Here is a 22500-nt window from a genome sequence, read left to right as displayed (position 1 = left end):
TTATTTCCGATATTTTCTACCCAAAGCCAAACGAAGTTAATGAGATCATGGGCTTTTAGTAGCTCCAACCAGAAACTCGCCGATTCTGAAAATAAAAATGCTCACCATTCCTATGTTTACAGCAATTAGAAGCTTCGCAGCCAGTAAGACGCGTGTAGAAATCAATTAATGTTTAAATGTTTTCTTATTAATTACGTAGTAATATAATGTTGCATGCCATTTAACCGATAATCGCTCAACGCCAAACTCGCGGCGCACCTTCATTAAAAGCAGCTGAATTAGTGTTGCGGCCATTGAGTACCATTGGCCACCGGGCCTCGCTTTTAGACTGTTTAATCTTAAATCACGCAGTAAACAGCGAAATTCCCGGAAATCCTGACGAGTGTAGGACATGTCGAGTGTTCTTTGCTCAGCAAAATATTTACGCTTCTTGCGTGCGTACTCCCTCATTGGTAAGTTGTTTCGTGACTTTTCACGTGGCCTTTCGCAACGTGGGTACGGGGGCGCGAGAAGAACGTAGCATAGAAAAAGTTCATGCTCGTGTACAAAGATGTTCCATATTCGCACACGAAGCTCGTAGTAAAAAACAAGTAAAATGCCAAAAAATGCTGACTCCTCGGTTTGAACATGGGTACACTCCCGGTTCCTCCAAACGATGGCGCTGGCGTACGTAACGAGATTGTACATAAAACTGCTCCACCAATGTGCGTTTCGCATAAACAGGCTAGCGATAGAGTAGCGAGCCGAGAACGATAAGCTGCTTATACCGTCTAAAAATCGACTTAAGTCAATTTTGGCCGCCCCGAAATGTTGCCAAAGCTTTGCGATGCTTTCGACGACATTAAACTGCTCCATATTGAATCATTCGATAACATCGTCGAGCACTTTTTATGACGCGATACACACGGGCTAAGGTGAAACCGGTGGAGTGCGAAGGGCTTTTGGTGCACCCGGCGGTGTACCTGCTCGTTGGCTGGTCGTTGTTGGTGTATAGAATGGAGATGGTTTTACTGGAATGCAAAATACATGTTTAGATCATTGCTGAAGTGTATCCCGTTACACTCAGTATCCCGTTGAAAAGATCAGTGTAAATGATGTTTTCGTCGCTTTGACGAAGGCACCAACAAATGGGAAATAGAAATGACATACTATTTCCCCCCTAACATGCAGACCGTGGTGCAAAATAGTTGGCAACAGAACTTTGATTCATTTGCATACGAAATGCTAGGCTCTTTCAGATTTTGGCAGCAAACTTTATAAGGCGAACGTCGGAAAGTTTGGGCTGTTGCAGTTCGATGGTTGTCGCCGTGCATAAAAGAAGCAAATTCGAATGCACGAGCCTCGTGTCTGGACGTGCCGAGAATGTACGATCAGAATGGGGAGTGTTACATACACGGGAGAAATCATGGAGAAATTCATCGTTCGGTTCGGTGACTAGAATGTGTTTGTCAGAATCTCTCAACGGGAGGGTGTCGAGTGTCTGCTAAAATGGAGCGACAGGCTACGTCTCGTGCAATCAGGAATGATTCTTTTGACACACATTTATGCATTATGCTACAGGCAGACATTTCTATAAAACAGCTTTTCTGTGAAACATCATCGAACGTCTGCTTCTTGTGTTTGTTTGTTTCATTCTCTCGTCATTCAGGGCCAGCACACTGCACATCGGTTCGTTCCATCAAGGATCGATCAAATCCTAAACAGCTGGCACCAAAAGCCCTACGGTGTTGGGCTATCCAGGTGCTACACACATGTTCCCGGGCCCACAAAGGATACACACAAAAAAAAGGGAATATCAACGGTTGAGGCCCACACAAGAGAAGGATCGAAAAAAGGGAACATCCTTGCCGTAGCTGGGCCTCACACATACATACCATAGTTGCCATTCACTCTGTCATTCTGCGATGGTGTATCCGAAAGGATGCATTCATTCTCTTGCTGAAGAATTGCCGATGGCATTACCGTAGGTTATTTACAGGACTCCTGCAACTATTGTTTCACCATCGGCAACTACCGATGCTGCTGAATACTACCTGAATGATAGACAACAGACAAGCACCACCACTGATTGGACATGTTTTTTTAGGTGATAACGGATCGTTTTTCAATCGCACAAATGTTGAATCATCGAGGCACAACTGAGACACGTGTGCGCGTTAAGCCGCTTCCGGGTAAAGGTGAAGGATTTAATTAAACCGTGAGCAATCCTACCGAAAAATACTAATTGCCATTGTTCACGCGCTAGCCGTTGGCCAAATTCCTGGAGAGATTCTACTAGAACTGTACTGGAATGATTGAAATAGAATGCGAGATCCACGAACGGAGTGTTGCAATGAGCTTTCAACTAGTTTGCAGCCAGCTTTAAATTGAACGCTCCCGGCCGATTATCCTTGATGCGACGCCATATTTAGAATCTGAGATGGATTAAAAAAAAGCATCCGCTTTTGCTAACAGCACATCTGCCATGTGTTGTTTCTGTGGATTTAATTATTGCTTCAACATCTTCCAGTTATGACATGGTGGCTATCGAAATCATCCGTCACCTTCTTTCTCTCCGATGCTCGCTCAGCTTTAGAAGTTCTAATTAATTTCGTTCACTCCTGGAAAGAGCGATAATGAGCGACCACAGCATGGGAATACCATGTTGGTTGCATCAGGAACCGATATACGTTTGCGACGTTATTATTTCGCCGGATTGCATTCTCGGTAGTGGGATGATTTCTATATACGCTCTGGCACTGGCAAACAGTAATTATATTCGAAATGTGGTATGGTTTTGTGTGCTCAGAGCGAAATGTTTCATTTATGAGTGACTGCAGTGAGTTTCCAGGTACGGTGTTTCATTGTGTTTATTTTAGAGCAAACCGATTTTCGTCGAATTTATGAAGCTGAGCCAGAAATGCTGTTGCCAATTATATTTTTAGTAAACATGCAAATGGGATTGGAATAATATGGTTGGCGTTTTAGCACATATCACCCGTTGCTGCCGTTGGGTTTTACTCCAAATTAATTTTAACAAGCTCTTATTAACCAATGATTGGTAAAGGCATAAAGGTGTTAGTGGAAATCGATCAAATTATGTATCTACAGCTCACTGTCAACTAGAATCCATTTCATATTAGCAATTCGTAGAAGCATCGTTACACAAATGAGGTCCAAATTTCGCGTAATTCAAATTAGATTGCCAATTTTAGCGCGGAAATCGCCAGAACAACATCAGCTATTGGTGATGGCTGCCAGCATAATTTAAGTTTTTCTTTTGCCAGAAATATATCATGAAAATTCGTGAGCGAATTGAAATACAACCATATTAATTGCCCGCTTTTTCAAATGGTGGACAGCCTTTGTTTGCATCCCCATTGGTTTAATCCGATAGCTCATCAAAGGGATGGTCTCATCAATGATAAAAAAGTAAACTGCTGAAGTGATACGGCTTTCCGGCAGTGGAAAACTCTACTCAAACCACCACCGGCACTGTTGCTATGAGTGGCTACCATCGAAACGACACGTGTCATCAATGTTTCCGTCTTTACGGTAGCCAAAAGGACCTTTGCAAAGTGATTCGAGCTCTGAGAATCACAACTGCCAACGCAACTTGCTGATCGTTGCTTGCTGCTATCTTTGTTCGTAAACGCTAAGGTCAAGATGCACACTTCAAATGGAATAGCTTAGCTCTCAGCGTTGCCGATTGATCAAACCAAGATTCCGGAAAATACTTGGACCCGCACAGAACGTGTGCTTACATTGACAGGACGAACATTCCCTGTGGCTCTGCATCTGCTGTTTGGTCTGCTCCTGCATCCTCTTCACATCGTCTCTATCATCGTCTTGCAAACGAATCTCGTTCTCAGCTATATGCAGTGCTTGTCCTCGGCTTAAAAATGGGCAGCTTCAAACGACAACAGCAACAGAGAAGCAGCCAACCACTCGTTGCAGCTGAAATGTATTGTATAAAAGAGGGGGGACAATCGGGCGTGCCAAGGGGAGCGCGAACCCTCCTCCATTCATCGCCAACGGTCCTTCCATACAAACTTCAGATGATGTCTCGTTATCCACTGACGTAACCAACAGTTTCCCAGTGCAATGAATGGATCGTGCGTGCTCAATGGACTCCACCAGCATCCACCGAGTGGCTAGTGCGCACTGTAAATGCCCAGAATGCAATCCCTGGAATGCAAAGATGCAGTATTGCATTCCATTCAAATATCCATCCTAGCAAGCGGATGACAACCGACAGTAACGGCGACAGCTAGCTGTGTTAATTAATGAAACTTTCGAAATGGTCTTGAACACAATCGTCGAGAGGGTTGGCATAAAAATGGAACCGCGAGAAGCGCGCTGCTGCTGAAGATGAGGAAGGAATCGCCCAGTAAATGGCCGTTAATGTAATGCATGCATTCGGGTACGGCACACAGCACCGTGCGGTCTCCGTTTCCGCCAGAAAAGGCTCATCGTCGTGGGCTCCAGATGTGCCAATTTTGTGTGCCCCGTGCTTGACTACCCGGAACGCACAACAGCAAAGATCATGGTATGGTACCCGCCTGGTGGTGAACATATGGCGCAACGAGGGAGGACGACGTTGCATTAGAAGTGGCAGCAGGATATGTATATGCAGACCAGCAGCACGATCAACGGAAGCTGATCATCGTAAGCATTCACCGGAGCGGATCCCCCTAGAGGCGAAGGATTTGCGAGGAAAACCATTTCCGAAATCGGCATACGCTAGAATGTTTGGTAGATATTTCGAGTTAGAATACATTACCGTGAATTACGTAGAAAAGAATTTAAATGTTTGTTTTGCTTATTTACAAACATGCTTCGAAAGGAAGGTTCATGAAGCCACTCTCGGGTTTGGCTGTTACTCCTGTTCACCGGAAGGTACGGGAAGTGGCAACGGCGCTGCATGGCGCAAGAAAGGCAACTCTCCGGAATCACCAGCGAAAGGCACGAAGCCGGTCACGGTACCGGGTAGTTAGGGTGGTAAGGGTCCTTTAAATGTAGAGCCAATCTGCGTATCCTTTATGGGCACGACGGGTTCTCGGGCATTCCTTTCTGCCGTTGCATTCAGACTCCCTTCCATTACCACTCGGATTCGGTCCCTTTCCCTATCTTTCTCTTTCTCTCTCTCTCTCTCTCTCTCTCTCTCTTTCCCTTTCTTACTCTCTCCCATACTCACGGTACCCTTCGGTGCTACGGATCGGGAGTGGTTTTTGGATTTCCTTTTTCACTTCCCGTGCCCGATCAGCTGCTCCGGGCTCGCCTGACGCTTGGCCGTGCGCCAGCAATCGTCATCGACCCCGTCACCGTCATCATCGTCAGCAGCAGCAGCAGCAGCAGTACTGCACAACATATCATATGGCTTCCAGATTCGGGTTTAGGGTAGCCGAGGGGACACAATGTCGGTCGGTACAACATCGGTTTTTGGTACACAATCGAGTGGCCGCTTATGGTACGAGTGAAAAAGGGCCACCGCTCTGTCCTGCCGGGACAGTTTCAGTTTGTCAATCGTCCGGTACGGTCCTGGCTTACGGGAGAAGACCAACATTCGATCGCCTTCGCTCCGTGGACCGGAAACAACGGAAACCCGGGGGAACCAAGACGTTGACCTCTCGTTGGGGCTTCTGAAGTGTCCTCCTGTTTAGGAACGCATTAGTCCGTGTGTCTGTGTCTGTGGCTACGTGTGCGTGTTTGTTGTGTTGGCCAACATAAATTGAATATCCGGTTCGCGCACGATGATACCGAGCACACCGGAAGAGCCACGGGAAACGCAAGGCCGGCCAACGGTGCGACCTCTGACGGCGGCCTTCATGTACGAGCGGCTCCAGCGGATGTCGAACGAGCGTGGTTTGAAGCTGGCGCCGGAAGACATTCTAATTAGCGCCTATCTGGGGCACAATCTGATCTACGCGACGGCCCCACCACCGGCCACCGCCACTGACCTGCACACGGCTAGCGATGGAAGGACGTCTCCGATGTCCACCCGGACACCGTGAAGCCAACGGAGTTTGGTTAGCGGCTGCCAGGCAGTGGGACGATGAAGCCCGTTAGACCCATTATCGATTCTAGTCCTGACGGAGCAGCAGCAGCAGCAGCAGCACCAGATGTCGACGAAGCAGCAGAAAGGGGGGAGGGGGGAGAAGGGGAGAAGCAAAATGGAGAATTTGTGAGTGATGCCATACGTCGATAGAGACGAGGAGCAGCGAACCGTTTCCGGTTGAAAACCCCCACCCTGGCGGAAAGGGGTTATCGGTGGTCGATGCTCTGCTGTGCTCTCCGGTTACTGATGGCAGACATTAAGGCGCTCGGTTATGGGCACCGATCTCTTACCAAAGATATTACGAGGAGAGGAATATTGTTGAAAGTTGATAAACGGTCATCGCATGGACAGTTTAGAGCACCGTGGTACGCCCAAGCTATGAAACTGAGGGTGAATTTGATGCAGAAAAGGGGTGAAACCTACCAAAGAGATATTACGAGCGGAGCTTAGGAGGATAAAGACAGCTTGGCGATCAGATCTGTAAGCATAGCGTAGCGTAGTACAAAGCACCAGCTGGATGCGGTAGGAAAGTGGAACAAATATGTATGTACGAATGCCAATCGTGGCGCGTGCGAATAGTATCTATTACTAGAAGTTCAGATACCTGAACCTGAAAGTCTAACGGCTAGTATCCAAAGAGCCAGCGACCTTCTACTGACACGCGTTCGAATTTCGTGATTCTTGAAATCGAAAGTAATGTTCCGGGAAAGCAAGCGGCATGTAATTACGACCTTTTTCGTGGGTGTTCGAAATATGGGTGGGTGGAAAGTTAATTAGATGTATTTTTCATGGGGCGAAATAATGGGACAAATTGCATGCGCGTGTCCACGCAGCTGGTAAAAGTGAACAACTGCGATGAAGCGGGGGCCTTTAGGAATTTAAAAATGTGGAACGTAAATTTAAGCTCTTTGTAGTAAAATTTTGCGCGATATTTGTTTATTTATGACGAAACGTTTTTTCGACATTGAAAAACATTATACAATAAGGAAAAATGCAATGAACTAAATTTTATAAAAAACTCTGTCTTGAAATATACATTTATTTTAGTAAACCGTAAATAGCAACGTCACGTATATCTTACCTGATCTATCGACAGTTATCACTGCTAATTAATCATTCAAATGGAGAATTCATTACTTTCCACGTTCAAAATTACAACCTATGTGTCCATGCGATCAACATAATTGGATTTTCCGGGTGCAGGATCAACAAGTCAGCGAGAGAGGGTGGCAAGTATGCGCATTACATTGTTGCCTAATGCCATGTCCATGTTCTGCAGGGCATCATTACTCATAATCAGCCGGTCGGTCCGAAACGGGGAATGGATTCTAATTGCAAAATGTGTAATTATGCATTTTTTTTAATTGACACACGGACAAAGTAAATATGAAGGGTACAGACAGTAACTGATAATGATACTGTTAAATGTGCTTGGAATTTACCATGCTGGGGATGACCATCGGTTATGTGATATGCTCAATCAAACAATTCAACCACCGGTACCGGTGCCGAGGTGATACCGCGGTTGGAATTTCTTTTTTCATTATTGCCACGATTGGTCATTATCAATCAATTGTTCTTTTATCAACTTAACCATTCAAGCGGAAGCATAATCAGAGTTGCATTGAATGGTTTCTGTGGGGAGAATTGATTGTGGCATTTGATTGACGCAAGTATCGGTGGTTACTTAGATAGAAACACACAAAACACGGTAGTCAAGGGTGATCGAAACAGTCTACAGTCTGTTAGCATACATTCTATGCCGCAGTCAACCATTCCGCTAAAAAGAGATTTGTTTTCTATCTTCACTCAAAAAAATAATATTGGTTGGAGTTTTGTTTTCGATTGCTATTCATTTTATATTCATTAAGGATTACGAAACAATAGGAAAAGTTTTCCCATAATTCTGATCCTCTAGAGTATCATACATTAACTTCACGAAAAGACGACATGTCGCAAAAACTTACCTACCGAGCTACGGTTTATATTTAAATTATGCAAGCACGGGCTCCTGTTGAAAAATGCAATATTGTCACAGCCGTTGCAGCAATTGCATAATTAAATACGTAAAATCAAGACTGTCGTACCACAAACTACGGTTTGCCGTACACTTTCAAACAAGTTCTCCTAATTACATACCGTCGACAGACCAACGTTCATTGCAATGCGCTTGGGATGCCTTTGTTTCGAAGACATTCTTCCCAAGATGGTAGAGTGTTCATTTGAGGTTTTGGCATGGATGTGAAAATGTAAATGTGGAAACAATCTTGTCCCTGCTCGCTACACTTTCGTTTAATACTTCAGGCATCATGGTCCTTCATAGATTCCTATTCTGCAGGATACAGAAGCATATCTAAACGTACACAATACACCCGAACGAGTTGTTATGTTTCGTCTATCAAAGACCAACATTTTCCTTCATAATTGAATTCTCTTTGAGGTGAGGAAAAGCAGTTCTAAGAAGACGACAACTCAATAGAGCTGAGGATGGGTCGCACAACCTGTCGTCAAACGATGTCGCTTATCGCACGCCCTCACTGGGTTTACACATTTAGTTACTTACTGGTCGTGAGCACTTTGAGAGCGACTGTTAAATGTTTCCGGGGCGGCTACTATTAAGGTGATTCCCTGGGATAGATAAGTTTCAATGGGAGACAAACTTCAATGCGAAGTACAACTGTGAAGAGAATGCACAAATAGCGGACCTCGTTTCAGAATGATTTTAGAAACAGAAGCAACGATTCAATCAAGATTTATCGAACAATTTGATTGCATTTCTTTAACTTTCACTGACTTCTACATTCAATTGAACGTTGTTGCGTTTTATAACCTTGTTATCATCCATTCGACATGCAACGGTTACGTTTTATGATGGACCATAGACATACTAACAGATAATACGGTAGGATAATGGTTCCCAGATAATCGACGATTGTGTGCTCTTCCCGGTACTTATCTGCCTTGTTTTTTTGTTGCTTGCCACCAATTTGTATTGCTTTGATGGAACGTTGTGCTTCACTTGTTGGGCACATGTTTGGGCCTTCAAATCACCTATGAACGATGTCACTACACCAATTACTATGCGTGACTTGTCACGTGGTACTGGCCGAGATATAAATAACAATAAACAGTTGAACAACAGCATTGTTCTATACCATGACAACTTATTTTATTATTATTAGATTACTAAGCAACCATAACGAGGGCTTTTCAGAGGTTATCGGAACTCCCCATGTGCATCCTTAAGCCAGCTTCAGCTGACGTGTTTCTTGAGACCGGTGCTTGGTGGTTCATGGAAATTAGACATGGTATCGCCAGTGGGCCAACCGGCTTGCAGTGCCAAGGCAGCGTCTGATAACGTCACAGTTGCTTCCCGATAGTAACGACGACTGTGGGTTTTTTTTATGGACGAGGACGGATGACTCTCTCGCTATCATCTCTCACTGTTACACCGGGCGCATGGTAACCTTTCCTGGGCGAAGCATCGACGTGAGTGGCCTGCGTAACTGTCTGTGCGTCGGCCGGATCTCCACTCGACGATCGTCAGCCGAGCGGTGTGGTAGTGTCATTAGTGCGCTCCGTGGCACTCCAAGCCTCGTAATCGCGTTGCGTGGATCGCACAAAAAACAAGTAACCAAAATGTTTCCCTGAATCGTCGCAGTCAAAGAAAGAAGTGATTGGAGTGTATACTTTGTCGCTTTATTCTCTACGCGCCGTGTGACCTTCGATTGCTGTAAAAGTGAAGCTGTGATCGCAAAAAACAACGGCGTAAAAAATGGCACAATAGGCCGCTACTGAAAGAGACAGACAACCAAACAATCGGCGGAAAGAGTCACAGTCCACAGTCATCATCATTGTGGCACACGTACTTATATCACGTGAGTAAACAACCGGAGAACTGAAGAAGACACGCTGTGGCGAGCTGCTGTGCACGGTGCGGGGAAGACAGGTGCGAACTGAGTCGCGTGGTTGCGTGTGCGCTTACTTTGCGCGGCTTCGTGGTCACTCGCCAAATAAGCATTTTGCCTTGAAAATGGCACGGTTGGTTCTCCAGCATTCGTATTTTAGCTGATTATCGATGGTAAAAACGCACGATGCCTTCGATGAACACCAACCTTCGAAATTGTGATCATGGTGATTAGCATGTCGAACAAGACACGGTGTGACTAAGTGAGACAAAAACGAAAAGAAACAAAAAAAAACATAAAAAAAAGAAACCAAAGAAGTCGTTTTGGGAATGTGCGTATCGCTGGCATTGGTAGACGCTCGAAAATAGATCATACTCGTGTCGAACCGTCGGTGATCGAGAGATCGAGTGTCGTGGGGCGATGGAGGAGTTGGGAAAATGGAAAGGACAGTTGAGGTACAGAACGAGCGACACGCATGTGCCAGTCACCCCAGACGGTCCCAGACGGCGATGATGGCCTTCGTGGAGTAATGCTTTGGTGTGTCTCATTCCCTTCGTTGATCGTATTGGCCACGCAGAAAGCAGTTAACATGTAGGAAGGAAATGTGCGCGACCAGTGACATAGTTTGCGATCGCCACGACAATCTGCTGCTCTTTAGACGGGCTAAACGAAGAGAATGACGCGATGTCCTCACCACTTAGGTTTTAAGGACATTTTATTGGACTGGATTTATAATTTATACAAACACTGGCGTAAATGAAGCAGCAATGGTGTGTGGCGCCATTTTCTCGTTCCATAAACGGAATACAAGGGAACATTAACCAACACTGATTTGATTTTCCAACCTTAGCCATAATAGTTTGATCTAAATTACCGGCCCATCGTGTGTAGAAGTAAACGAGCTTCTTATAACCTATCTACGACGCAACGGACACTGCACGTGCCAAAGCCGTCCGCTAGCAGCAGTAACTGAAGGTGCTTCGTAACAGCAACGCTTAACGAGGCCTCTAATAAGACCAACTTAACCACTTACGTGTTTGTGCGACAGCGACTAGCAGCAGATAGCACCCGGATCGCCCTCGGCCCACCTCGCAAAGCAACTTAGTCTTTCTAATGGATCATTAGAAAGTTATCGCACATGCCGGTGTGTGTATGTTCCTAAGATGATTACCCGGGGAAGAACTGAAGCTAATTTTCACTTTCGTAGCTGCTGTTACAGGAAAAGAACAGCAATAGACTCCCACCTGCTAGCGGAGTTATCTTAATTGGCGTATTTTGTCGTTTGGACTGTCTAGATTGTTAAGTCGCTTATCGGCCGCTATGTCATTGCCAACAAAGCACAATACCGTGCGCTAAACGAATCAACAATACAATCGCCAATGGTATTGCGTCTTTTGATGTCTGGCGTTGTCTGGCTGAGCTCATTTTGATATTGTAGATAAAAGTACCTTTCAGGATCTAATTACAATTTAATTTTTCCTTTTTCCATTATTATGTATTATTCTTTAACATTGCTCGAATACAAAATTGCATTGGTACCATGGTACGTTAGAACAATGAACAATGATAACAGATACGGTCAAACAATGAGTTAGGAACGAATGAGTTTCCAACAATGACTAACTATACTATTTTTCACTGATTTTTTTGGGGGAGAATCCTCCTTGTTAGCGCTTTGTTACACAGCACTAGATCAAACAATCAACATGTTCTTGATTTAACGGCTTGAATAAAAATTACTCGAATGCTTACTGCACTCCCTCTTTATTATTGTGTTCGCTTCCTTTGGATAGAAAAAAATAAAAAATCTATCTCACGAAACGCAGAATTCAAATGTACTCTATGCGTGAATGTTTAATATTTTCTCGTATGAAATGCGCATTTAAATTCACCAAAGAATATTCAAACATCTTCTTTACCAGAGCTTTGTGCGCTTTGTGGGAAACAAAATTAACAGTAAATTACGTGTAAAATCTCTGCAGATTCTTCCTACCAAGCGTTTGTGGTTTGTTTTTTCATCCAATGCAATGCAATAATGTGAACACGAAAAAAGCGTCTGATCCTACGCCCTCATCCATATTGATGAGAAGATGCTGTTCACCGGTTACGCACACCGGTTTCGCGATCGGCATCCCTTCCGAGAAAAGAGGTCTTTGAAAGGAATGGACAATTTTTGGCACAACGAGGGGACCTTGTTGCAGCCGCAAACGCAAAGAAGACGCATGCTAACAAGAAGCCGGCAACGAACACGCGAGCGACTGGCTTGCGGCCGAACGAACATTTGCGGTTGGACGTTCGACCACCACGGATCAAGATTGTTCGCGGACGTGTTTATTGTCAATTAGTCAATCATGACGCGGCGGCTAACGCTCTAGAGCACGCGCCTCCGTTAGCATTGCTTAGCGAACGCGAAAGAGTGAGTGACGGTGAGTGGTTTTCGTCATGCTCGCTTGGTGTGGGGTCTTAGGGCAACTCGATAAGCAGCGACAATTGCCATCGATAACAGCGCCATAACGCCACGGATAAGGAGTCCGGACGGGCAGGAGTACAATGCCGAATGCATTCAGCGACTGAACCGCGAGCACTCGCTGTCGTGTGTGGTGGAGTGAAGCGTGGAGTGAAGTTAGCCTTACTTGCTCTTATGTAGAAAATCTCGGTTCTTTTCTTTAATTTAGACAGCTACCTACCTGGCCTAGCTTACATCAAAAGACTGAAAGAGTGCTTCCATCATGGCAAACATGATCTTCATTTCGGTTTTGCTGCTGACAACAGCAGCATACATTCTGGCGGCACCGAGAGCCGGTGGGCTGGAGATGATCATTCTTCACAACAACGATATGCACGCCCGATTCGAACAAACCGGAGCCTACAGCAATGACTGTCAACCATCGGACGTTGCCAATAACCGGTGTTATGGTGGATTTGCAAGAGTCGCACACAAGTAGGTTTATGGTTTATTTTTTGCACTTTTTTGCGACACGTAATCATTGATTAGTTAATAAAGCGAAACAATTTTCGTTTCCTTCTTTTAGAGTACGGGAGTTCCGCGAGAAGGAAGCGGAAGGAGGACTGCCGGTACTGTATCTTAATGCCGGTGATACTTACACCGGAACACCGTGGTTTGCGGTCTACAAGGACAACATTACGGCCGCCTTTCTAAACAAACTGAAACCGGATGCAATAGTGAGTGCTGGCGAGTAGTTTAATTGTGGTTAGGCTCAAGCGTAGGTAGCTCAAGCTGAGCTATGATTACATTGAGTATCCCTTTGTTGCTTTATTCGTCTTGCACCCAGTTTCCTTAGGGCATTTTTAACCACACCTTTTTTCCATCTCTTTCGACAGTCCCTAGGCAATCATGAGTTTGATTTGGGAGTTGCAGGATTGGTACCGTTCCTGAATGAGGTGGACTTCCCGGTGCTAGTAGCTAATCTGGACCTGAGCAAAACACCGCAGATGCAATCGACGAAATCACTGAGCCGCTCAGTAGTCTTCACCAAGGCTGGAGTGCGCATCGGTGTCGTCGGTTACCTTACACCGGAAACTAAACAACTGACTCCCGTGAATACGGTAGAATTTTTGGATGAAATCGAAGCGATCAAGTAAGTCAGGTGATCGTAGTTCCGGAGGCAGTTTTAGAAAAGTGAAACTAACTTATGCTCTGCTCTCTTTTTAGTAAGGAAGCAGCGACGCTGAAAGAGCAAGGCGTTCACATTCTGATCGCATTGGGACACAGTGGATTAGAGCGTGATAAGCAGATAGCTGCCGAATGTCCGGATATAGACCTGGTAATCGGGGGCCATTCTCACACGTTCCTGTACAGTGGCCCAGCACCGGATGTCGATACACCGGCCGGTCCATATCCGGTGATGGTAAAGAATGCCGCAGGCAAAGATGTACCCGTGGTACAGGCGTACGCTTACACAAAGTATCTCGGTTATCTACATCTAACATTTGACGATGCCGGTAATCTGCTCGAACTGGACGGTAGTCCGATTCTGCTCAACGGCACCGTGGAACGCGATTCGGATGTGTTGCAGCTGCTAGAAGTTTACCGACCCGGTATATTGGATTTGGACGAGAAGATCGGACACACGTACGCCTTTCTGGACTCAAGCCGGTGTCGTTTTGAAGAGTGTAACATTGGCAACATGCTGGCCGATTCGCTCGTCGTTACGTATGTAGCGAACCGTGAAAGCAACGGCGATCAGTACTGGACGGATGCGGCAATCGGGTTCATCCAGGGCGGTGGTATCCGGGCGTCGCTAAACTCTGGACCAATCACTAAGAAGGATCTCAAAACCGTGCTCCCGTTCGGCAATGCGATGGTGGTGACGGAGGTGAGCGGTGCCACCATTCGACAGATGCTGGAGCATAGCGTTGCCCGATACGATGGAGTGTCCGGGTACGGAGAGTTCCTGCAGATGGCCGGTGTTCATGTGCACTACGATCTAGCACGGCCATCGTTGCAGCGAGTGGTACGCGTCGATGTGCGTTGCGCGAAATGTACCATTCCTTCGTACGGTCCGCTGAACGATACCGCATCCTATCGCATCCTGCTGAGCCAGTTCCTGTACGAAGGTGGTGACGGTTATACGATGATTCCCGGGGCACTCAAGGAAACTTTAACATTCGGCGAGTATGAAATTACTGAGGAATATCTGAAGAACTACTCGCCCATCTATCCGGCCATCGAATGGCGCATTCAAATGGAAGGTGTACCAAGTGCGCCGCCATCAACGGTTGATCCAGAGTTGTCCACTGTGCCGGGTCCTACCACCACTGAGGCTGATGGTGGAGTGGGGCGATTGGGAGGAGCAACGATTTCCACGCTTGGAATGATGCTGTTAGTTGCACTTAACCATCATCTACTATGAGTAGAGTGTTACCTTCCTGTGTATGTTTAAGTAAGTCGTAAGGCCCAAAAATTCCTCCATATCCTAGGGACTACGAACTGGGCTGAGGCTTTCATGGTCAACACGAGAGTTCCTACTAACAGGGAAATGTGTACAAAGTTGAATAAACAAACGCTGAAAAAAAACCAGCAATAACGATCAAATACAGATACGAACAACATTTGTTTAATTTTTGGTAGTTGTTTATTTAATCAAGTACAAGCATCACTACAAATGATCATTAAGGAGTCATTACAATATGCTGAAACATGATTGGATTTTCTTTTCCTTTTCTAGCTCAGGTTCATTGTACGACTATATTTACGTATACTGTATTCGTCTGTAGTAGTTATCTGGAATTATCTACATGATTAACCTTTTCTGTAGCACATAGAATAGGATAGGATAGGAAAATAGGAGCACGGAAGGGTTCCAACACTTCCCTTCAAAACTTATTCGCGCCCCACACGTTGTCTTCAATCCAGTCCAAATAGTACGACACTTTAGTATAAATTGCTTTCGATTGGCCGACACCGCATGCACCACCGACTGACGTGATGCCGACGATGTGGTAGATGCACGTCTTTGGAGTGGTAACCGTCTGTAGCGGACCACCCGAATCACCCTGGCATGTATCCTTACCACCCACAATGCTGCCAACACACATCTGGCCATCGTGGATACCGTTTCTGAATCGCCTATCCCCGAGAAACGTTTGTCCACAGTCATTCACCGGAAACTCGTCCAGCTGCACCTTCATCATTGTGGTCGATAACGCGACGGAAACCGTTTCGTTGTGCCCGAACCCAGTCGCTATGTAGCTGGTCATATTCCGATATTCCGAGTCCCACAGGCAGGCTGGTCGTATGTTTTTCGTGAACCATACCTGGCGGTCCAGCTTCACCAGTGCGATATCGTTGTACGAACGTTTGCTCGAGTAGTTTGGATGCTTTCTCACACCAGCAATCCCAAACTGCACTTCGTCTTCCGACTCAAAGGTGGTGTCATACTCGCCCAACCGCACAACCTTGGGATCATCTTCGGAGAAGCAGTGGGCCGCTGTCAAAATGTGGCGATCGCTGATCAGTGAACCACCACACCGAAAGTCATACTCGTCGGGATTGCCGTCGCGCGGATATCCAAGCAGCGCATGATGGGGAAACTCTCCGAACTTGGCCTGCTCACCACCGACGATCAGTTGCACCACGTTCGTACAGTTATAGATCTTGTAGGTGATGGGTTTCGGATTGATTGTCAACGGGATCAAGGCTTGCGTTTTCGTTATGATTTTCGCATACTCCGCACACTCTAAAACGAGAAGTGAAGATCGTAAACGGTTATTCAGAGATCTCACACACCGATGCCCGAATCCAATTATACTCACTTTGTACTGCTAGCCGTTGACCTTCGGTGGCGGGGTTATCGTGGTGCAGGCGTAGCGTCATACAAACAGTGGAAACGTTAGTTTGTTCACTTCAAACAATCATCCAACACTCATCAGCACCGTTCTGTTTGTGCTGAAACTCTTACCTTGAATGGCATTCTGGTTAATTAAAAGCAGAAAACTTGCCTGCAACAACACTGATTCAATGAGCCTCATTGTTAACCTGCTACCTTAAACTTAACGCAGAATGTTAAGACGAATCGAATAGGCTTAGCTTCGTGTTGAAGCAAAGCTAACAACTGATAAGCGCAGCATTTAGAACAGCAATGTCGACCCGGATGGCGGATGAACGAGCGTCTTGCAGCAGTTAGTTTGTGTGTTAAAGCGACGGATGATGAGAGAGCGAATGTGATCTACGGAACCGAGCAAACAGGTATTTCCAGTTCCATCAAATGCGGCGGCACGCATACTGATTGCCTCTACTCACTTGTTGATCGTCAAGCTCTCGCATACAACGCTGTCGTTGGGTTTCAAGCCTATTATCAAACAACGAGCATAGTTTTCGGGACAATCCATCAATAACATCCTCATAAATATGATTAATAACACAACCAAGGACTGCAGATGACCCAACTGGATTTTTTTGCTGTTTCGATCGCTAGAGTGTTTTTTTTGTTCCTTTTTTGTATGCACATTATCACTCACTAATGGAATTCCCACACATCGCACAAAGTGGGATTTTCCCATTGCTCGTTCGTACTAGACATGATGAGCCGCCTCTTTTTAGTATCAGTTTCTGATGATTCTTTTCTAGGACCGATTCCAAAACAAACAAAACCGCCAGTTTCAAATAAAAAATTAGCAATTTCTTTTATTACTTAACTGTAATCACAATTAGTATCCTTGACAGTTATTGGTTTGTTCAAACTGGTCACTAACATAAAACCGCTATAATTTGTGCTGAGAATTATGCCCCACTCCAAACGATTGTCTCAATCCAATCCAGGTACTGGGTCACGTTCGTGTAGACGCCTACGGAGTTCTCCGCTCCACAAGGATACCCTGCCGATCCAATTCCTTCCAAAAAGTAGTTGCAACCGTCATTGTGATCGTCCTTCTTTACCAAAAGATCCGCGACGGATGTTGCACAAGCTGCTTCATTGCTGGAATCGATACAAAATTGTTCTTTTGCCAAACCATTCCTTAGCCGACGAGTGGCATGCAGCAACAGTACATCATCACAATCAGATCGAGCCATCAGAGGGGGCTGTACTCGCTTGGTCATCTGCGGAGATAAATCGTCTAAAAAACGAAAATTTATAATCAGCATAGTTCAAAATCTATTATAAAGGCTGTGTACTCATGTAAGAAACATACCCAAATAGCTCTCTCTGCCGAATCCGTGAAGAATAAGCTCACCCTGGCCGGTGAGACCTTCCGAGAGGCAGATTGGCCTTATTGTGTCCGAAAACTGAACTGGTTCATTCAAGCGAATAAGTGCAATATCGTGATATGCAAGAGCCCTACTATATTTTGGATGTCGCACGAATGATTCAATTTCCTTGCGCACCCCATTCGTCTCCCGAAGGTCGTGTACTGCTCCGAGACGAACGGAATTGACGAGCTCCTCCGTAATGCACGAGGCAGTCGTCAAGACGTACTGCTCGGAGATAAGGGCACCACCGCAGAGGAATTCGTATTTTGTGTTTTCAGCGGGATCTTCAATAGCGACGTAATGAGGGAATTCCCGCTGATCGACACTGCCGACGAGTGTATGCGGCGTAATGGGGCACTGTTCCGGTGATCGACGATACTCGATGCATTCTGTAAGTAGGTTTGATTAACTTTGCTAATCCATAAATCCGCTTTGTTATACTCACTTTGTTCTGCCAAACGTTGTCCTACATAAGCATTAAATATCGTTTAGAAATTAAGTATTTCTCTGAGATGTTATTCAGATACTAACCTTCACTTAGACCACACAAAAGCAACAGTACCGAGGCGCAGGAAATTAAGTATTGCATCTTCATTTTTAAAACTTCAACACCTGATTTACTTTTCTCTTTTAGTAAAGTAATTCAAATGAAAGAATGGCAAACATTGATTGCCTGCTATTCTACGTTTTAACTCGTTGGCAGTACGCTATGCACTGATGGTTTACTGCTTCACAAACAGATCCCCTGTCACCACTGGGACTTGTTGGGTATTTCCAGAATAGCCTACGAACAAACTACGGAACCGTATCGGGCCACATGATCTCCGATTGCCGTTCGAGAACGGTTGCATTTTTTCTCACTCAAAGCAGGTTCTCCGGGCCACATCGTCGCGCTTCATTTGCAAACTGGTTCAGTAGAAATTAGCAGCGTAACAGAGAACGACATCAACAAAAGTGAAGCGAATGGTGGATATGAATCTCTGTTTTTATTCTGTCACACTTTATACCGCCACTATTTCGGGGAAACCGAGGAGGACACTGTTTGGTTGTTAGGCCACACAATTTGCTCTATCCAATCCAAGTAATGCTGTACGCTGGTGTAAACGGACTTCGATTGCCCGACGCCGCATGCTTTACCAATAGACGTCAAAGCAATGATGTGATGGATGCATATTTCCGCCTTCATGTCATATGCTCTCAGAAATAGTAACGTAAAGACCTCTTCTGATAAGAGGATCATGATCTAAGATGAGCACCAATCAATCGAGAGCAAAGAAGGCTAACACCATCGCGTCCTTTGCTAAATTCAACAAATATTCACTCATCATGTGGAGTACTTTTAAAACAGTAGCGTTACTTCAATCCCACCTATGCTACGGTAGTTGATCTCGAAATTCATTGTGCATTCTATCTGATTAACACAATTATTCCACGAGCACGATCGTTCTACACCTTTCTCTTTTAGTGGTATGATACTACGCTTTATTTACAATCATTGCTGATGATTTACTACTTCCCATTACCGTGCACACCGTCACTGCCAAACCGTTTGCTCTATCCAATCCAAATACCATGCTACGTTGACGTAGATAGCCTTCGAGAGACCGATGCCGCATGCACCACCAGTCGACGTTACCCCTATGACATGGTAGATGCAGCTTCTCGGATCAATCACCGTCTGCAGTGGGCCACCCGAATCCCCCTGGCACGTGTCCGTACTTCCGTTTAGGCTGCCCACACACAACTGACCTTCGTCAACTCCATTGCGAAAGCGACGATTCTCGCGATACAATAAATCACAGTCAGTGGCTGGAAACAGATCCAACTGAACTTTCATCATCTTTGTCGAAAGCTCATAATCATCTGAAAGATAACAGTACTGTTAATAATGATCCTACAGAGTCCATAGAGCAAAGGAAAGACGATGTAAAATGTACCTTCGCTGACTCTTCCAAAGCCTGTCGCTACAAAACGGCTTACGTTTAGCGTCGGTTCCGTCCAGAGGCAGGCCGGTCGAATAATTTTAGAGAATCGAACCGTTCCATTCAATCGAACCAGAGCAATATCGTGGTAGGAGCGTGAGTTCCGGTACAGGGGATGGGTTGTGATCTGGGCGATGCCAAAGTCCACGCGATTCGACTCGTTGGCATAAAGATCGTGCTCACCTAAACGCACGATGACGGGATCAGCAAAGCTGAAACAGTGTGCCGCCGTTAACACGAAGCGATCGGATACGAGCGAGCCACCACAATCGAATTTATAATGGCCCATCGCGTGGTTTCCAGTCGTTTGTTCGCTCACATATCCTAGTAGAGCATGGTGCGGGAACTCGCCCATCTTTGCAGCCTCCCCACCGACAATTAGCTTCACTACGTTCGAGCAATTGAACGCTTGGTAGAACAACGGCTTGGGGTTAAGCTTGAGTGAGATAATGCCGTGCTTCGATGCGATTATCCGACGGTACTCGTCACACTCTGCGATGCAAGACACAAAAGTCATTTGAGGATCAGCAGTAAGTGCCTTAGATACTTACTATATTCCGAGATTCTGGCAGCTGAAAGTGCAACAAAATGATCGTTATAATGTGTGCGTTATAATGGGGTGCTGCGATAGGATAACGGATTCAGATACCTGCATTAGCACTTGCTAGTATCCAGAGCAGTAATGACAGCGACAAAGTAATAAAGGTCCGGCGAGCCATGATGTTGTTTGCTGTATGCTTTCCTCCGAGGTTCCAGCATCAATCAAAGACCGAATGAACTAATTAAGGGGATTCACAGCACGATGGTGGCGTTGATAAAGCCCGGATGGTTCTGATCGCGATGAACGTTTACAGTGTATGTCCAATGTTTACGTCCTCACAGTCCATTTGAACGTTTAAAACAACTTTATTCAAAACCATGGCTCTGTCGACAAGTTATGTAAGCACGCGCTCCCCTGATAACGTGCAGCATAGATAACATTCGTGACCTTTCATGAACTAAGCTAGACATAAACCAAATTCACATGTCCTAACCGTTATCAGGGCAAGCATGCCTCTTGAATGCCGCGGAAAGGTCGAATTTGGCCATCCTTCTCGCTCGACCTCCTTGCAAAGACCTGATACAGGAACTGATGCTACCCGGTTAGGTGGCTACATTAAGGTCATCTAAGATTCGCAAATCTCAGAGGAGGTATAAGTACCTGTGCATCAGCCGGTCAGAAACCACAGTTCCGCAAGGGCAATCGGTGAAGGATGGATTCGCAGGCGTTCGCGATTGTGTGCTTGTTCGCTCTCTTGAGTGGTTCGTTGCCAGTGCATGGTAAGTATGGGACAAGCCTTCTGGCTGACCGTAGCTGCTGTTCACGCTGTGTTCTTATTTCAATTCACTTTTTGCAGGACTACGCTTGGCAGAGCAAAGTAAGTCACAAGCTACCGTTTTAATAGAGTCGATAGGGTTTTAACGCTCCTGTGTCTTTTGCGAAGAATGTCAGGAGTACAGGAAGATGATCGCTTCCTTGAAGCCCAACACTGCCAGCTGGACGAACGATTTTGCAACGATCCCGAACGGTGTTGCCGCACGAGATGGTGAGTTTCCGCACCAGGTTCGCGTTGGTCAGTGGTTCTACGAGGACGAGGACACCAGCTTCATTCTACGGTGCGGTGGTGCACTGATCAGTGAGCAGTACGTGTTGACAGCAGCGCACTGTATTTGGACCATGGGCGATGAGTTCGTCTCGCTCGGACGTCACGATTACACGCGAGGCTCTAGCTACGCCGAGGTGAAAATCGAGCGGAACGATACGATCCTTCATCCGAACTACGACCAGCTGACCCCCACCCAGTACGATGATATTGCGCTAGTGCGTCTGGCAGAGCCGGTCACGTTCACCAGCTACATCTACCCGGTGTGCCTGTGGACCGATGAGAAACCGTCGCAGCTTCCGAAGTATATTGCCACCAACTTCCGCAAGGGTCAGCAAGGTAAGGATCTGCAGTTGTTTTATCGATCGTCAAGAGTGTACTGCCCACTTACGTGTTGCTACTCTGCCCAGTTAATGACACGCAGGACACGCAGCTTATGAAGTTGCAGCTGAACCGTCTCCCTAATGAGGACTGTAGCCGGGTGTACGCCGATAGTGATTACTACCCGAACGGTATTCCTGCTAATCAGCTGTGCGTGCAATCGCCAGTAGACTGGAGTGCAGCGTGTGACGGAGATGCCGGAGGTTTGCTGCAAACTCTCGAGGATGAGCGTGCCGGTTTCTACCGGTTGATCGGTGTGGAAGGTAAGGGTCAAAGGTGTGACGAGGCACACCAGATGTACACCTACACCAGGGTGGAGAAGTACTTGGATTGGATCGAAGAAACGGTATGGGGCACCAGCGGTTAAATGAACTGCCTTAAATCGAAACCGGAATCAACCGGAAGCAATAAAGGACTTCCGTCACAGTAATTGTTTTTTGTACAAATCTTATACTTTATTTTGTTAGATTTTGCATTCTGCCGTCAGTTGCAATCCAGTTTTTAGCTCTCCTATTGTGTAGTTTCACGGACGGAGCCTCTTGCGTTCCGATTTCGCATCGCCAGTGCGCTCGTCGTTCCGTTCCGTTCGCCAAATGCCTGTCTTGTCAATGATCTCTCTCCTTCGCGCGTGTGTGGGTGTCTTTTTTATTTTCAATCACAAGAAATAGTATCCTTAATCCTACCATATTTTGTTGCCTTTACGCTTAACCTAAGTCATCGCTCGTAGACGGATTTGGGGAGGGGTGGACGGGAGATAAGGGGCTTCGTTTCTCGATGCAGTTGTGGAAATTGTTTGTTCAGTTCGAATAATGGCATTACGGTGCGCACTGCGTAGGCA

General features: G+C 45.9%; 5 protein-coding genes across 7 annotated transcripts in view; 2 read left to right on the top strand and 3 right to left on the bottom strand.

The window, feature by feature from the left end:
• The first annotated feature begins 9559 nt into the window (after nucleotides 1-9559).
• LOC126571861 (protein 5NUC) lies at nucleotides 9560-15027 on the top strand. 3 transcript variants are annotated; one of them, XM_050230702.1, is made up of 5 exons: nucleotides 9560-9915; nucleotides 12625-12886; nucleotides 12978-13128; nucleotides 13288-13544; nucleotides 13619-15027. In XM_050230702.1, exons 2-5 carry the CDS (start codon nucleotides 12675-12677, stop codon nucleotides 14817-14819), a joined length of 1821 nt encoding a protein of 606 aa, XP_050086659.1. In that variant the 5' UTR covers nucleotides 9560-9915; nucleotides 12625-12674; the 3' UTR covers nucleotides 14820-15027. The 3 variants fall into 3 exon arrangements, with proteins under 3 accessions (XP_050086659.1, XP_050086658.1, XP_050086660.1); XM_050230701.1 differs by having other exon boundaries at nucleotides 12621-12886; XM_050230703.1 differs by lacking the exon at nucleotides 9560-9915 and adding an exon at nucleotides 9970-9986 and having other exon boundaries at nucleotides 12621-12886.
• Nucleotides 15028-15133: 106 nt separating this feature from the next.
• On the bottom strand, nucleotides 15134-20414 carry LOC126572664 (enteropeptidase-like). The gene is made up of 7 exons (XM_050232160.1): nucleotides 20288-20414; nucleotides 20190-20210; nucleotides 19594-20130; nucleotides 19193-19519; nucleotides 16368-16451; nucleotides 16222-16242; nucleotides 15134-16145 (listed from the first exon to the last, which is right to left on the bottom strand). The coding sequence occupies exons 1-7, from the start codon at nucleotides 20355-20357 to the stop codon at nucleotides 15283-15285; spliced, it is 1923 nt and encodes a 640-aa protein (XP_050088117.1). The 5' UTR covers nucleotides 20358-20414; the 3' UTR covers nucleotides 15134-15282.
• LOC126571864 (serine protease snake-like) lies at nucleotides 17066-18523 on the bottom strand. The gene is made up of 4 exons (XM_050230707.1): nucleotides 18188-18523; nucleotides 18102-18122; nucleotides 17599-18045; nucleotides 17066-17523 (listed from the first exon to the last, which is right to left on the bottom strand). The coding sequence occupies exons 1-4, from the start codon at nucleotides 18249-18251 to the stop codon at nucleotides 17189-17191; spliced, it is 867 nt and encodes a 288-aa protein (XP_050086664.1). The 5' UTR covers nucleotides 18252-18523; the 3' UTR covers nucleotides 17066-17188.
• Nucleotides 20415-20870: 456 nt separating the features above from the next.
• Nucleotides 20871-22079, top strand: LOC126571863 (serine protease snake-like). The gene is made up of 4 exons (XM_050230706.1): nucleotides 20871-20958; nucleotides 21036-21056; nucleotides 21123-21620; nucleotides 21692-22079. The coding sequence occupies exons 1-4, from the start codon at nucleotides 20892-20894 to the stop codon at nucleotides 22027-22029; spliced, it is 924 nt and encodes a 307-aa protein (XP_050086663.1). The 5' UTR covers nucleotides 20871-20891; the 3' UTR covers nucleotides 22030-22079.
• Nucleotides 22080-22161: 82 nt separating this feature from the next.
• The window catches only part of LOC126571862 (bromodomain-containing protein DDB_G0280777), a 9344-nt gene continuing 9005 nt past the window's right edge, over nucleotides 22162-22500 (bottom strand). Inside the window, exon 4 of the mRNA XM_050230705.1 lies at nucleotides 22162-22500. This exon is cut by the window's right edge and continues 1197 nt beyond it. The gene's annotated coding sequence lies outside the window, so the exon portion shown is untranslated.

Source organism: Anopheles aquasalis, chromosome 2, assembly GCF_943734665.1.
Source record: "Anopheles aquasalis chromosome 2, idAnoAquaMG_Q_19, whole genome shotgun sequence".
Taxonomy (NCBI): Eukaryota; Metazoa; Arthropoda; class Insecta; order Diptera; family Culicidae; genus Anopheles; species Anopheles aquasalis.
This window is presented reverse-complemented; position numbering and strand designations above follow the sequence as displayed.

Bases quoted from the DNA above. Each gene is read 5' to 3' on its own strand.
- LOC126571864 (XM_050230707.1), bottom strand. From the start codon at position 18,251: ATGAAGATGCAATACTTAATTTCCTGCGCCTCGGTACTGTTGCTTTTG. The intron at 18,046-18,101 runs GTGAGTATAACA...ACCTACTTACAG, and splicing joins ACAACGTTTGGCAGAACAAA to AATGCATCGAGTATCGTCGA. The intron at 17,524-17,598 runs GTATGTTTCTTA...TTCGTTTTTTAG, and splicing joins CGGCAGAGAGAGCTATTTGG to ACGATTTATCTCCGCAGATG.
- LOC126571861 (XM_050230702.1), top strand. From the start codon at position 12,675: ATGGCAAACATGATCTTCATTTCGGTTTTGCTGCTGACAACAGCAGCA. The intron at 12,887-12,977 runs GTAGGTTTATGG...TCCTTCTTTTAG, and splicing joins TTTGCAAGAGTCGCACACAA to AGTACGGGAGTTCCGCGAGA. The intron at 13,129-13,287 runs GTGAGTGCTGGC...CTCTTTCGACAG, and splicing joins AACTGAAACCGGATGCAATA to TCCCTAGGCAATCATGAGTT.
- LOC126571863 (XM_050230706.1), top strand. From the start codon at position 20,892: ATGGATTCGCAGGCGTTCGCGATTGTGTGCTTGTTCGCTCTCTTGAGT. The intron at 20,959-21,035 runs GTAAGTATGGGA...CACTTTTTGCAG, and splicing joins TGGTTCGTTGCCAGTGCATG to GACTACGCTTGGCAGAGCAA. The intron at 21,621-21,691 runs GTAAGGATCTGC...TACTCTGCCCAG, and splicing joins CTTCCGCAAGGGTCAGCAAG to TTAATGACACGCAGGACACG.
- LOC126572664 (XM_050232160.1), bottom strand. From the start codon at position 20,357: ATGGCTCGCCGGACCTTTATTACTTTGTCGCTGTCATTACTGCTCTGG. The intron at 19,520-19,593 runs GTACATTTTACA...GTTATCTTTCAG, and splicing joins CTTTGGAAGAGTCAGCGAAG to ATGATTATGAGCTTTCGACA. The intron at 16,452-19,192 runs GACGGTGTGCAC...GTTAAGTTTAAG, and splicing joins AGAGCAAACGGTTTGGCAGT to GTAGCAGGTTAACAATGAGG.